General features: G+C 42.9%; 1 protein-coding gene across 1 annotated transcript in view; it reads right to left on the bottom strand.

Annotated features, from left to right (window-relative positions):
* Window positions 1-1,530: 1,530 nt before the first annotated feature.
* Window positions 1,531-15,735, bottom strand: part of LOC119227872 (NLR family CARD domain-containing protein 3-like) — a 58,322-nt gene continuing 44,117 nt past the window's right edge. The window contains exons 2-12 of the mRNA XM_062557455.1: window positions 13,498-13,630; window positions 9,906-10,031; window positions 9,704-9,817; window positions 9,232-9,345; window positions 8,824-8,899; window positions 8,459-8,669; window positions 6,013-7,777; window positions 5,467-5,640; window positions 4,946-5,119; window positions 2,606-2,652; window positions 1,531-2,486 (exon numbers count right to left, since the gene is read on the bottom strand). Coding sequence (XP_062413439.1) covers window positions 1,942-2,486; window positions 2,606-2,652; window positions 4,946-5,119; window positions 5,467-5,640; window positions 6,013-7,777; window positions 8,459-8,669; window positions 8,824-8,899; window positions 9,232-9,345; window positions 9,704-9,817; window positions 9,906-9,994 — 3,309 coding nt within the window. The 5' untranslated portion in view covers window positions 9,995-10,031; window positions 13,498-13,630 and the 3' untranslated portion in view covers window positions 1,531-1,941. The remainder of the gene's footprint in view (window positions 2,487-2,605; window positions 2,653-4,945; window positions 5,120-5,466; window positions 5,641-6,012; window positions 7,778-8,458; window positions 8,670-8,823; window positions 8,900-9,231; window positions 9,346-9,703; window positions 9,818-9,905; window positions 10,032-13,497; window positions 13,631-15,735) is intronic.

Below are 15,735 nucleotides of genomic sequence, written 5' to 3'. Positions count from 1 at the left end.
GGACTGTCTTGGAGACATCAAAACTTGGATGACCTGCAACTTCCTGATGTCAAAAAACGGAAGTTATCATGATAGGCCCAGAGCGCCTTCGAAGTCAGCTGTCACGTGATACAGTCTCTATGGATGGAATTGCTCTGGTATGCAACAGCACCGTCAGAAATCTTGGAGTTCTCTTTGACCAGGATATGTCCTTCAACTCTCATATAAAGAAGACTTCAAGGACTGCCTTTTTTCATCTACGGAATATATCGAAAATCAGGAACTTCCTGTCTCAAAGTGATGCAGAAAAACTAGTTCATGCATTTGTTACTTCTAGACTGGATTACTGTAATTCTTTGTTATCAGGCTGCTCTTGTAAATCGCTTAAACCTCTCCAACTGATTCAGAATGCTGCAGCACGTGTATTAACAAGAACTAAGAAATAGGATCATATAACTCCTGTATTAACTTCTCTCCACTGGCTTCCTGTTAAATCAAGAATAGAATTTAAGGTACTTCTCCTCACCTACAAGGCACTTGCTGGTGAGGCACCGTCTTATCTTAAAGAGCTTGTTACACCGTATTACCCTACAAGGCATCTACGCTCCGTAGATGCTGGACTACTTGTGGTTCCTAGAGTTTTAAAAAGTAGGATGGGGGCCAGAGCCTTCAGTTATCAAGCTCCTCTTTTGTGGAACCAGCTTCCACTTCCAGCTTCAGTTCATTTAAGATAAAGCTTAAAACGTTCCTCTTTGATATTGCTTATAGTTAGGGCTGGCTCAGGTTAGCCTGGACCAGCCCTTAGTTAAGCTGCTCTAGGCTTTGACTGCCGGGGGACTTCTTAGGACACACCGAGCCCCTCTTTCACTCTCACACTCTCACTCTCTCACTCCCACAATCATCCATGTTTTAATAATGTACATCACTAATTAAGCTTCTTTCCGGGAGTTTTTTGTGCTTTCTCGCCTCGCAGGTCTCCGTGGATCATAGTTTTGTGCGGACCCCGGTTCTGACTCCTGGCTCTGCTGACACCTGCTGCTGCCTTCATCATTACTTTAAATATGATTCATATTACTGTCATCAAAAACCAACATCTTTCTGCTCTCCCTCCCCACAGAAGCCTCTGTGGATGGTGGTTCTATCTGATGGAGGTTGTCCCTGCAGTGGTCCTGCCGTACACCTGTTCTGCTACTTGCAATTACTTGTATCATTTTCTTTAGAGGAATTGAATGTATTGTACATCTTTTACATTGTTGATTCTGTACACATGACATCCATTGCAGTCTGTCCATCCCGGGAGAGGGATCCCTCCTCTGACGTTCTCCCTAAGGTTTCTTCCCTTTTTTCCCCATGGAGGGGAGTTTTTCCTGTGCCGATGTGAGGTTTTCGGGACAGAGGATGTTGCATGTGTACAGACTGTAAAGCCCTCTGAGGCAAATTTGTAATTTGCGATTTTGGGCTATACAAAATAAAATGAATTGAAGTAACTAATATCTGTCATTAAACCTTTTTTCAGAGGTTTGCTGAAGCTTTAAAAAGGAACAAAGCAGATAATGTGAAATGATCTTTAATGTGACACATTGAAATATTTGAAGTTAAAATTTGAGTACAATTTATCAAACAGATACATTAGTCGTATAAAATGTCTTCTTGAACATTGTGACACATAAAGATTAAGATTAAACTGTAATTAGGAGCCAACATCTAAATGATGATTATTGATTCATCCACAGAGGCATCGAGCACAGAGACATTAAAACACACCTCGCTGAGCTCTTTCACACGTTCATCTGCAACAGCACAAGTCCCAGAGAGCTGTGGACCCCCAGAGTCCAGACCAGCTCAGGTACCCCTCACCTGCTCCACCTGCACCTACACCCACATGGACCTCCATCAGCTGTACACACTGAACTATGTGGTGAGCAGAGAGGAAGGTTCTCCACCAGGAGGAGACTCTCCGTCCTACAGAGGACACAAAGACACTGAGGAACCAGAACCGGACCAGGACCCAAACCCAGGATAAAGAGGTTCAGTAAATGTGGTGCTGAAGGTGTGGAGGTGGATCAGTGAGTCAGATGAGACTCTGTAGAAGGACAGAGAGCCAGCAGGACAGTCCACATACACTGCTACTCTACCAGAGGAGGAGGAGGAGGAGGAGATGATGGGTGTTTGTGTCTCATTGTGACAGACATAGTAACCTTCATTAGAGCATCTCAGACTCCAGGACTGATCATTGTGTCCAAACAAACAGTCTCTACTGCCTCCTTTCCTCTTGATTCCTCTGTAACTCACTGATACAAAAACACTTCCTCTGAACTCGACCTCCCAGTAACAGCGACCAGTCAGACCAGTTCTACACAGCTGCTGAGGATAGAAGTCAAATCTGTCTGGATGATCAGGATATGACTGAACCTCCTCCTTCTTCACACATGTCACCTTCCTGTTGTTGTCAGACAGTTTGAGTTCTCTGTTTATTGTGTTTGTGTCGATTGTGAGTTCACAGGAATCTGATGAGAGAACAAGACACAATACAGCTGCAGTTATTAATCATGTGTTCATCTAGTGACATCCCAGAGGTGAATGAGTGATGTCACAGTGTGATGAATCCAACTCAAAGCTCACTTACACTTCTTCAGACCTGGTGTCATCCATCGGACTCCAGCAGGCTCCACCCTGAAAGGAGGAGGGGGGTCAGAGCAGCATGGAGACATGGACATGACATCACTCTCATACACACAGCTTGGTCCTTCATGTCCACATGGACCACCTCTTCTTCTTCTGATTGGCCCATGACCACAGCTCATCATGTTCACTCATTCATCATCTGTTAGGATTAGTGCATGTTAACGTGTTAGAAACCTACTACAGGCCTAAAGTACTACCAGCATGAAGTACTACCGACATAAAGTACTGTGAGCACAAAGTACTGCCAGCATGAAGTACTGTGAGCACAAAGTACTGCCAGCATGAAGTACTACCAGCACAAAGTACTACAGGCCTAAAGTACTACCAGCATGAAGTACTATGAGGACGAAGTACTACGAACACAAAGTACTGTGGACAAACCAAAGAAGAAGAACGAAGCGTCCTTAGAAGCCTCCCAACAATTAATTATGATTGACCTTTGACCTTCTTCACTGTGGTTTCACAGGTGGTTCAGTTTCTATCACCTGTAGTCTGCAGGTGAAGATGTTACAGCTCAGGTGGGTCTGCAGCCACAGAGCACTGCCTAAGTCCCCCTAGAACTTTGGTCCAGTCCTAAACAAACCTCTTTGGGCTCTGACCCCCCAGGGGGCTGTTGCACCAAACCCGGATAAGGGATTAAGTCGGATATCCAGGTTATTCTGGAGGAATTTAGCTTGATTTGGTTGCACCAAAGGAGGTTGAATTAAACCGGGCCAAGTAACCATGGCGATTTATTCTTTGAAGCTAACCTGCTCCAGACCAGGCTAAGAGCCAGGCTAAGATGAATCCTGCAGCTCATGGGTTAAATCAGCTGATCTGGGTTTAACAGTTATTCCGTTGTGTTCTGATGTATTTGTATTAACATTTTAGAAGTGTGTGTTTGTCACTGAAGTCCTTAGCTCAAATCTTCATGACCTTCATGGACACAGAAGAATGTGTCACATCAGAGGATTTCCACATGTGGTAGAAAACAACAGGACGAGGAAATAGGAGCCATAGGAAAGGCCAAAAGGAAACGGTTTAGCCACTACACATATAGTGCTTTACATGTTGCTACTCAAAGACACTTGACAGTAAAACCAGCACATTTACCACATCAACACAGATACAGCAATAAAACCAACACATAAAACAGTCAAATTCTTTCTTTATTGTGCTTTTGTGCAATACCCCCGATGTCCACAATCAGCTGTTGGTTCCTCACTGAGTGTCTGTGGCCGACTGTCACCTGTAGTTTCAACAAGTCCAACTTATCATCCAGGGATCTGGCTCTCAGTGCAAAGCACCAAAACCTGAAGCTGAGCTCCTTTAAAACACCAAACATTCCTGCTGTGATGATCCATCAAGACGGTTTGAACATATTGTTTCTTTAACTGTGTCATTTAGTAATAACGTGTGACTAAAGGACAACACACACTGGAGGCAGATGATCAGCTTCTAAACATCCAGGTGACGACGTTGACTCATATCAACCCACCATGATGCCTTCACCGTGTCAGGAGACACCTCTGTCCTCTCCTATAACAACAAGACAAGGCTCCAGAGACACAAGCCTTTCGTCACCTTCCTCCCTGTTTTGGGAACAGTCATCCTGACTACTCCTCCTCACTACTTCTGTCTGTGTTGATGGTCTGATGTGGGAAACAGTTTGATGAGTCTCTGGTAGTTTGAGGTCAGCTTGGTGTCTCAGGGTCACATGACCAGACTGACAGTGGGACAGAGAAAAGGTCTCCAGCTCTCCCTCCTCTACCAGACTGATGGTCTGTGGCTGCAGCCTCTTCATACCTGAGAGTCTCCAGTCTCCAGTGAGGATCCTCCAGTCCATCAGACAGCAGCTTCACTCCTGAGTCTGTTGGATGGTTGTAGCTCAGGTCCAGCTCTCTCAGGTGGGAGGGGTTGGAGCTCAGAGCTGAGACCAGAGAAGCACAGCCTTTCTCTGTGATCAGACAGCCTGACAGGCTGCAGACACACAAAACAACACACATGTCACATGACCTGAGGGAGCTGTGAGGGCTGGAAGGTCACTGCAGGACGGAGATACTGTCGGCTAGTGAGGGATCATGTGACCATTATTACTTACTGGTTTACAGACAGAACAAAACACACAAAAAGCCCATTAAACTGTACATCAACAATCTTATAACTGATAAATATATTTTACCAACATTTCTATTTCTAACATTTTAGTCTAACAGATGTTTATAGAAAAATTTGGAAAATCAATATTTTATTTAAATCATACAAGCATCATATGAAGTAAATAAAGACATTGAATCTTGACCTGAGAGTCTCCAGGTCACAGTGTGGACTCTTCAGTCCATCACACAGCAGCTTCACTCCTGAATCCTGCAGGTGGTTGTTACTCAGATCCAGTTCTCTCAGACTAGAGGACTGGGAGCTGAGGACTGAGGACAGAACTTCACAGCTTCTCTCTGAGAGGTTACAGCCACTGAGTCTGAAGAGACAACAACCAACAAGAAAAATAACATTTGTGTTAAGATTAAATTCTCTTTAGTGATGAGATTGAACTAAAATGAAATCATGACGATCAAAGAACATTTGTTCAGTGAATGTTTTTCCATTTGTTCTTTTTCTACTTTAAACTGTACATAAAGAATCTTATAAACTGATAAATATATTTCCAAAATTTTCGATTTCTAACATTTTAGTGAAAACAAATTCCAACAAATGTTTATGGAAATATTTGGAAATAAATATTTTATTTAAACCATACAAGAATCATATAAAGTAAAACATGTACAATTGATGTAAATAAAGACCAAGTGGACATTGAATCCTGACCTGAGAGTCTCCAGGTCACAGTGTGGACTCTTCAGTCCATCACACAGCAGCTTCACTCCTGAATCCTGCAGGTGGTTGTTACTCAGATCCAGTTCTCTCAGACTAGAGGACTGGGAGCTGAGGACTGAGGACAGAACTTCACAGCTTCTCTCTGAGAGGTTACAGCCACTGAGTCTGAAGAGACAACAACCAACAAGAAAAATAACATTTGTGTTAAAATTAAACTCTCTTTAGTGATGAGTTTGAACTAAAATAAAATCATGATGATCAAAGAACAACAAGAGGAAAACATCAGTTAATTTGCTCTACTGTTAACAGGAAGTACTGTAGTATCAGTATCAGGATGAGGAAGGAAGATCTAATGTTGTTAAATAGAGCTGAAAATACAAAGTTAAGCTTCTCTATCCTCCATCTGACTCGTTTTAAAGAAAGATACAAAAATAAATCTTTATCTTCTGATTTCATGTTTTTCATGTTCTGAATCAGAAATAAACAACCATGATGTTGACATGAAGTCATGATGAATGAATCTAACTCTTTACTTACAGAACTTTGTTGGAGGCTTTGACCACTGGCAGCAGCCTCAGAAGAGCCTCCTCTGAAGCAGAGTATTTCTTCAGGTCAAACACCTCTAGATCTTCTTGTGATGACAGTAAGATGAAGACCAGAGCTGACCACTGAGCAGGAGACAGTTTATCTGTGGAGAGACGTCCTGAACTAAGGGACTGTTGGATCTCCTCCACTAGAGAACCATCATTCAGTTCATTCAGACAGTGGAACAGATTGATGCTTTTCTCTGGAGACACATTCTCACTGATCTTCTCCTTGATGTACTGGACTGTCTTCTGATTGGTCTGTGAGGTACTTCCTGTCTGTGTCAGCAGACCTCGTAGGAGACTCTGATTGGTCTCCAGAGAAAGACCCAGGAGGAAGCGGAGGAACAAGTCCAGGTGTCCATTAGGACTCTGTAAGGCCTGGTCCACAGCTCTCTGGTAGAGACGCATTGGTCCAGGTTCTCCTGACAGCAGATTGACACCAGAGCTGAAGAAGGTCAGATGGACATGAAGAGCAGCCAGAAACTCCTGAACACTCAGATGGACGAAGCAGAACACCTTGTCCTGGTACAGTCCTCTCTCCTCTCTGAAGATCTGAGTGAACACTCCTGAGCACACTGAGGCTGCTCTGATATCGATGCCACACTCTGTCAGGTCAGATTCATAGAAGATCAGGTGGCCTTTCTGCAGCTGATCAAAGGCCAGTTTTCCCAGAGACTCGATCATCTTCCTGCTCTCTGGACTCCAGTGTGGATCCGTCTCAGCTCCTCCATCGTACTTGACCTTCTTCACTTTGGACTGAACCACCAGGAAGTGGATGTACATCTCAGTCAGGGTCTTGGGCAGATCTCTTCTCTCTCTGGTCTTCAACACGTCCTCCAGAACTCCAGCAGTGATCCAGCAGAAGACTGGGATGTGACACATGATGTGGAGGCTTTGTGAGGTCTTGATGTGAGAGATGATCATGCTGGCCTGCTCCTCATCTCTGAACCTCTTCCTGAAGTACTCCTCCTTCTGGGGGTCAGTGAACCCTCTGACCTCTGTCACCATGCCAACACACTCAGGAGGGATCTGATTGGCTGCTGCAGGTCGTGTGGTTATCCAGAGGCGAGCAGAGGGAAGCAGCTTCCCCCTGATGAGGTTTGTGAGGAGCACATCCACTGAGGAGGTCTCTGTGACATCAGTCAGGATCTCATTGTTGTGGAAGTCCAGAGGAAGTCGACACTCATCCAGACCGTCAAAGATGAACACGACCTGGAACTCTTCAAACCTGCAGATTCCTGCTGCTCTGGTTTCACTGAAGAAGTGATGAACAAGTCCCACCAAGCTGAACTTCTTCTCTCTCAGCACATTCAGCTCTCTGAAGGTGAATGGAAATGTGAACTGTATGTCCTGATGGTCTTTGTCTTCAGCCCAGTCCAGAGTGAACTTCTGTGTCAAGACTGTTTTCCCAATGCCAGCCACTCCCTTAGTCATCACTGTTCTGATTGGTTCTTCTCCTCCAGCTGAGGCTTTGAGGAGGTCTTCTTGTCTGATGGTTGTTTCTGGTCTGCCTGGTCTCCTGGATGCTGCTTCAATCTGTCTGACCTCATGTTCTTCATTGACCTCTGCAGTCCCTCCCTCTGTGATGTAGAGCTCTGTGTAGATCTCATTCAGAAGGGTTGGGTTTCCTGCTTTAGCGATGCCCTCAAACACAGACTGGAACTTCTTCTTCAGGTTGGATTTGAGTTCACGCTGACAAACTGCAGCAGGAAGTCCTGAATGAAGACAACAGAGAAGATCAATGAGTCACAGAATAGATTTTAACATGTCCTTTCCTCAGAGAATGACTCCATGAATATATTCTGTCCATCTCTTGAGACATTAGTGAAGGTCTCATTCATCGTGTTGAGGGAAAATGTGTCTTATTATCCAACATATATTCATGTTATAATCAGTTTTAGAGAAATTGGGTAAGTAGGGATACAACTAGATTAATATATAGTGTATGTAGACACTAGGAGGAGAACAGGAGGGTCAGCTGACCAGACTGAGCCAGTTAGTCCAGCATCAACAAGCAGATAGAAGGTCTAGTGAAGGACAAGAGGAAGAATAGTAGGACGACAACAGGAGGAGAGTTACGTAGTTAGATTGAGGGGAGAGCTTCACTCAATCAATGGTCAAAAGATGTATGAACTGTGTTGTATCATCACCTCGTTGGTGTCTTTCTGGAAAGAGCTCGGTTTATTTGTAGCTCCAATAAATCTCTGACTTGAAGAATTCAGATCTCCAGTGGGTTCTATGTGTGTTACTGAAGGTTCTTGGTCTGTGAGGGTGTGTGGGTCCTCATCACCAGTCAGATAGATCAAGTCAGTAAGTTAGAGAATACGTAGAAAATAGTTGGAACTAAGAATAAATGAATCCACAACATCAGCAAGTCTTTAGAGAAACCCTCTTACTGCTCTGCAGACGCTCAGCCAGATCCTCCTGCTTCATTCTCCTCAGGAAGTGCACTGAGATCTTCACAAATGCCTCTCTGCTCCTCCTCTGCTCTTCATCCAGCACCTCCTCATCCTGCTTCTCTAAGCATTCTGGGTAATCTGAACTCAAAACCTTCTGGATCTTCTTCAGCTCGTTCTTCACAAAGGTGAGGATGTTCTCCTCCAGCAGCTGGAACAGAACATTCCATGAAGGACACCAACTAGAACCATGGAAGCCACCATCAGGTCCATGTTGGACAGATGGACAATCCACTGGTCTACAAAGTGCAGCATGGAGATGATGGTGAACTGAGAGATGTTTAAGTAGTTGTTCATGTACACACCATGAAGATGGAGTCCAGGTGGGTTTGATGCTGCTGGGCAGACTCTGTGGGAACCTCTGAGCTCTCCTGGTCCTCTCTGTGGAGGAACATGAACCATCAGCTCACATGGTGGTTGGACCATCAACACCAAGACAACATTAGGTAAAGATATTGGCTTCTGTCATGATTGATCACCATGGAAACCAGATGCTGAAGACTGATGACGGACAGTTTATTAGTTGAGTGACAGTGTTTACATCTGAGGATGTTTACAGTTAATGATTCACCCTTTAACACATAAGGACCAATTAGATGAAGATAAGAAATCATGATGGATCGTCAAGGAAACAACAATTTAAAGAATGAATGAACATTTCTGTGATTCATTAACGACAATCTGAACACTTCTTCATCTGTTTAAGAACTTACTGTGGGTCATAAGAACGGCCTCCATCTTTGAAGTTAATGAAATGACCTTTAGAATGATGACTCTTCATGGACACACATCTGGGTTCAGGAGACTTTCTTCTTTTCTGATGTGAACTGAAAGAAACACTGAGATTACATCATCACATCATCATCTAATCATGAAGCATCATCTCACATGGTGTCCGTCCTCACAGAGACCAAAACAAGGTAAAGGTCCATGACGTGAGGTCTGGATGTGGACCACATGCCTGTAGTGGTCTAGGTCTACTGGTCCTGCTGGTCCCACTGAGGATCAACAGCTCACTGTGTTCTTCACCAGTCAGTTTGGTTTAGTCCCATCAGGTCTCACCAAGTCCTCCATGGAGCTCTCCCTCCCTCACTGGACTCTGCTGAAGGGCCCTGGAGCAAGAAACCCAGAACCTCCACCAGAGAGTCTGGTAGAAACACCTCACCATCAGCCTGAGACCCTCACCTTGCATCAGCAGAGGGACGGGCATCTTTGAAGACTAGAGGAGGCTCCATGGACTGGTTACTCTTCATGGACACACAGCTGGGTCCAGGTCCTGGTTCTGGTCCCTGGTAAATCCTGGTCACACATGTAGAACCAGAGTCAGTGAGTCAAAGACGTTGGGACATGGAGACGAGTGGAGGACAGTTGGAGATGGTCCTCTCACCTCTGAGCTTTGGTCTGTCTGTCATGTCCCCCCCACAGAGGGGCTTCAGAGGGAGGGACACTGTCCTCTGGGTCCTCAGCCTGATTCATAGCAGAGTCCACACCTTCACACCTTCACAACAACCTGCTGGGAGATCTCACACATTATTCATCTTCATCAGGACAAACACACAGAGCTCATTCACCTCACATTCACGTCACAGCAGCAGATGCTGTCGGCCTCTGTCACACAATCCCAACCTGCTCCCTCAGGCGACTGTGGCTTGGATCCCAGGTCCTGTTGACCTGTGTCCATGTGTCCTTGAGCAGGACACTTCACCCACATTGCTGCTGTGGCTGTGAGTCCTGTGTGAATGTTGGTCACTGATGGACAGGTGTCTCTGTGTGGTAGCTGCTGTCATTCATCAGTGTGTGAATGATGACATGAAGCCTTAAAGCGCTTTGAAGGGTCAGAAAACTAGAAAAGAGAAACAAGTTCATTCCATCCACCATTTAGCAAACAGACTCACAGACTCACACCTGTCACAGTGTTTGAGTCCTTTATGAATCATTTCCTTAAGTCAGCTTTGGATGAGTGAATCGGCCCAAAGGAATTACCCAGAAGTCATTGTGACGTTAAAAAAGTGTGTTCAGGCTGTCATAATAACATGTTTACATCATTATTGTATTTTTGCGACTATAAAGGTGCACTTAAAATCCTTTTTTTTCTAAAAAAACGACGCGTGCGCCTTATAATCCGGAGCGCCATGTATATGGATCAATTGGTTGATCCATACTGGTTAACGAGGATCCATTGGAGGGAAAGTCTGGTGCCAGCAGCTCCAACAGCGTATTTTAAAGCTGGTAGTTGGATGTCGGGATCGAGCTGACGGTCCACCGTCTGTTCCAGCGCTGCCTCTCGGTGCAAGATGCACCAAAGCATTTACCAAGAATGTTTTCATGAATCAAGAAGGAAAGTTGGAGGTTCAGAGATATTGTTGATATCCACATTAACGTTAGAACAACGTTACCATGGGAGTGAACGCTTAATAACGTTTGATTTAGCACAGCCCGATCTAGTGGATGCATAACGCAGCCCCAGTCAAACCTTTTACTGCAGTATCTTCTATTCTATGCGCCTTATAATCCGGAGCGCTCTATATATGAAAATAGTTCTAAAATCGCCGATTCATTGAAGGTGCGCCGTATAGTCGCGAAAATACGGTACTTAAAATGACGTCAGCAAACAGCCTAAAAGTCGTTCAAGTCAGAGTAAAAAGTACAATAAACCAATTTGACGTTGTCATGGTGACGTAGCAACAAAGTGTTGTCCATTCAGATTCACAACATTTACGGAAACTCCGGATTATAATCTGCTACTTTTTTCCTCTATGACCACTGCATCATAGATATTAAATACTATGTAATCACTAATGATGTCATCTATCTAACTGTAGCTTCCATTGATTACTGCATCATAGATATTTAATACTATGTAATCACTAATGATGTCACCTATCTAAGGTGTAGCTTCCATTGATTACTGCATCATAGATATTAAATACTATGTAATCACTAATGATGTCACCTATCTAACTGTAGCTTCCATTGATTACTGCATCATAGATATTAAATACTATGTTAATCACTAATGATGTCACCTATCTAACTGTAGCTTCCATTGATTACTGCATCATAGATATTAAATACTATGTAATCACTAATGATGTCACCTATCTAACTGTAGCTTCCATTGATCACTGCATCATAGATATTAAATACTATGTAATCACTAATGATGTCACCTATCTAACTGTAGCTTCCATTGATTACTGCATCATAGATATTTAATACTATGTAATCACTAATGATGTCACCTATCTAACTGTAGCTTCCATTGATTACTGCATCATAGATATTAAATACTATGTAATCACTAATGATGTCACCTATCTAACTGTAGCTTCCATTGATCACTGCATCATAGATATTAAATACTATGTAATCACTAATGATGTCACCTATCTAACTGTAGCTTCCATTGATTACTGCATCATAGATATTTAATACTATGTAATCACTAATGATGTCACCTATCTAACTGTAGCTTCCATTGATTACTGCATCATAGATATTTAATACTATGTAATCACTAATGATGTCACCTATCTAACTGTAGCTTCCATTGATTACTGCATCATAGATACTAAATACTATGTAATCACTAATGATGTCACCTATCTAACTGTAGCTTCCATTGATCACTGCATCATAGATATTAAATACTATGTAATCACTAATGATGTCACCTATCTAACTGTAGCTTCCATTGATTACTGCATCATAGATATTAAATACTATGTTAATCACTAATGATGTCATCTATCTAACTGTAGCTTCCATTGATTACTGCATCATAGATATTAAATACTTTGTTAATCACTAATGATGTCATCTAACTGTAGCTTCCATTGATTACTGCATCATAGATATTAAATACTTTGTTAATCACTAATGATCATGTCATCTATCTAACGGTATGTAGCCTCATTGATCACTACATCATATACATACAATACTATGAGGTTAATCACTATTAATGTAGCGACACAGAAGAGGTTCAGGTACATCACCATTTTAATTAATAGTGATGTTTGTGCATTTAACTGTACGATGACACCACACTGGTGATCAGCCTCTTGATGTTTGAGTAACAAGGAGACAAACGGTAGCTGTGTGTGGAATGTGTTACTATCCAGTAAAATATGTACTGTTTAATTGTTGTTACTGTGCCCAACGTCCTCCTTTATGAAACCATACAAAAATAAAGCTAATGCAGTGTGATGTAATACAACAGCCCTAATTTAAACGTTCAACTAAGTAACGTTTGTTTCTTCCATCTAATATGAATAAATATTAGATTGACACCTGTCATTGTAATCCAGTAAAGTTCAGCAGCACCACAAACTACAGCTGCTCCTCTTCATCTGCTTTAAAAAGATGTTGGACTGTACAACAACTCTGATCTGATCCATTGACATACTTTATACATACATAATTATTTTATGACTTATTATATATATATATATTTAATGATCAATCTAATATATATAGTTTCTAATTTTAAATAAAAATAAAACAAAAGCTTGATAATAGTAAAATACTCAACATAAAACGTATTAGCGAGACCAACTGACGTGGTGACGTCATCAAGTCAGCTGCTGTTCCGATTGCGGAAACGACCGATCTCCCGAAAGCGCGAGTCCGTCTCCCGAGTCTGTTCTCGCGGGAACGCAGGTCCGTTCTCGCCGTCTTAGTTACTGAGAAAGGGCCATTTAGAGCAGATGTTCTCTACTGACGGTTATACAGTGACGTCACAGCCACTTACGAAGAAATGCGTTTAAGAAAAGATTAAAGGAAAGATAGAACGTGTTTTTCCAATTCCGTTTTAAAAAGGAACAAACTGCAGAAACCTGGTTTCCGTGTTTCTGTATTTCCGGGTTTGTCGTATAAACGGTTTAAATGAACCTTAAAACGTTTCACGGCCCGTTAACACATAAACAGACACATAAACACACACCAAAGCACACATTGTGTATCACGGACATACTCACAGGATCTGAACACTTTGAGATGTTAAAGTGAAGCTCCGGTAACTTTCTGCTTACGCGCTGTTGCGCTTCTTCTTCTTCTTCTTCTTCTTTTAGTGCTTATTGGCGGTTCGGTGCATTACCGCCACCATCTGGACTGGAGGGTGGAGCAGGAGATTATGCAGAACACTAAGAGATGAACTAAAGTACAGGAAAAAAAAAAACTAGATCCGTTTAACTAAATTCGTTTCTCTTAAAAACTGATTAATGATTAATTCTGAGTGTTTGTTTGGCCAGAATATCAACGTGTTCCTTCCCCTCCACACCAACATGGGCTGGTACCCAGATGAATTGCATGGTTTGACCTCTACTTTCCATCCTATACATTATGAAGAATATTTTATTGATTATATCATTCCTGATATCTGATCTACTGGATTCTATGCTGGAAAGTGCTGAGAAACTGTCAGATGCAATGACGGTGTTGTTAATTTATCTTTTATCCAGTCACTGCAGGGCCAATAGAATCGCTAATAGCTCTGTGGTATAAACTGACACATGATCTAATACTCTTTGCCTGATGCAGATCTCACTCTCACACGGGATATAAACTGCTGCTCCTGCACATCCTGTTTTGGAGTCTTTCGATCCGTCCGTAAATATGAACGTAACGTCAGAGAAGTGCTGATCAAAATAATTCTGTACTATGCGCCATGCTGGCTTTTGCTTCGACTTATCCTTCAATTTTTGCTGTATCCTAAAGTCTACCTTTGGAGATGGGAATAACCAGGGAGAGATGGAGGAGATGGAGACTGCAGGGCGATACTGTAGTTGACACAACCCTGCTTTTCCCGCCATTACATGGCCTACCCACCCAAAGCTTGTGTGGTTGGGTTCTCTATGTTCCCAGCAGTTGTTAGGTTCTGAAGGCCGAAGGGGAGACCAGCTTCCCTTTGTTCTCGTCCAGGCGGGATACGGTGAATCAAAAGTCAACTAGCTTGCGTTTTAAAAATCAAAAAGTATTTAATAACTAAACAAAGAGTAAGGCCTACAATTACAAAGTGAAAAAACAATGTGAATAGTGATATATTTTGCGAAATAGAGATTTCCCCGGCCCAGTCAAAAGTGACTCCTCAGGACGGCTGCAGGATAAATCTAATCTTCTTGTTCCTTGGTTTGCTGATTTGAAGCTCCCGGGGGGGGTGGTCTTCTGGGTGTATTTGAATGTCATTGGCTCCTTCCTGGTCCAGCCTTTTCACATCAAGGTGTGAACTGCCACGTGTGTCTCTGGATCCCCCTCTCTGTCTCATCTCTCCCTGTCCAATTCATTCTATTTAAACACATCTCGGCTTTATGCCTCAAAGAGTGAAAATAACATCATATACATAGTTTGTCTTCATTTTATAACTAGTACACTTCAGTTACCACACAACATATAGGATCACAGTACTTAATGGTTTATCACAGTTTATCTGGTGCAACACATTGCCTCATTTGGCTGTCTTACATTGCTAAATTAATACCTGACAGGAGAGAAAAACTCCTACTAAAAACCCTCTCTGGGGAAAAGTAGGAGAAATCCATAAAGAACGGCCTATAGCTTACGTCCCCAGGTTTTAACATTACATCATGACAGGATGTTAATGTGTACAGTATTTATATGATTTATATGACTTTAAATTGTTATTGTCTATAATACATTCACTTTATTTAACATACAAATGTAATATCTACTATCTAACATCACAACAACTACAATTCTATTCTAAACATTGTTATACGTAACATACTTCTCACCGCTAGGGGTGCACTTCTACTTAAATTCCTAACAGTGGGAATAAGAGTTCAGCCGAGACCCCAGGATTGCAGTGAAGTCAAACGGAAATTTTATTTATTATAACCTGAGGGGAAGAGGGGAGGGGGCATAAACAAACTCAAAACGCCGGGTTCACCGGGATCGCCGGAGGCATCGGGCAGCTCAGCTGGACTCGTCCTGGAGTGAGAAGGGCAGAGGGATTAGTGTCGTTCCGCTTCTTTTCTTCCCCCCACAGTGTCGTCTCACCCTCCCTTTTACAGGCTCTTGATTGAGGTTCTGATTCAGAACACCTGGGAGGTGCACTTAGGGCCACCTGCTGTAGTACCGCCCATCCACTACCACGCCTCTTGGTGGCCGTTGCCTGGCTACCCCAAGCCAGCTGGGCCATCACGTACCCCCCCCCTCCGCTCCGAACTACGGTGGGGAGCGGCAGTCCACAGGCAGTC

The sequence above is a fragment of the Pungitius pungitius genome, chromosome 14 (assembly GCF_949316345.1).
Source record: "Pungitius pungitius chromosome 14, fPunPun2.1, whole genome shotgun sequence".
NCBI classification, from domain to species: domain Eukaryota; kingdom Metazoa; phylum Chordata; class Actinopteri; order Perciformes; family Gasterosteidae; genus Pungitius; species Pungitius pungitius.
The sequence above is the reverse complement of the archived record's forward strand: the minus strand, read 5'-3'. Positions and strand labels throughout refer to the sequence as shown.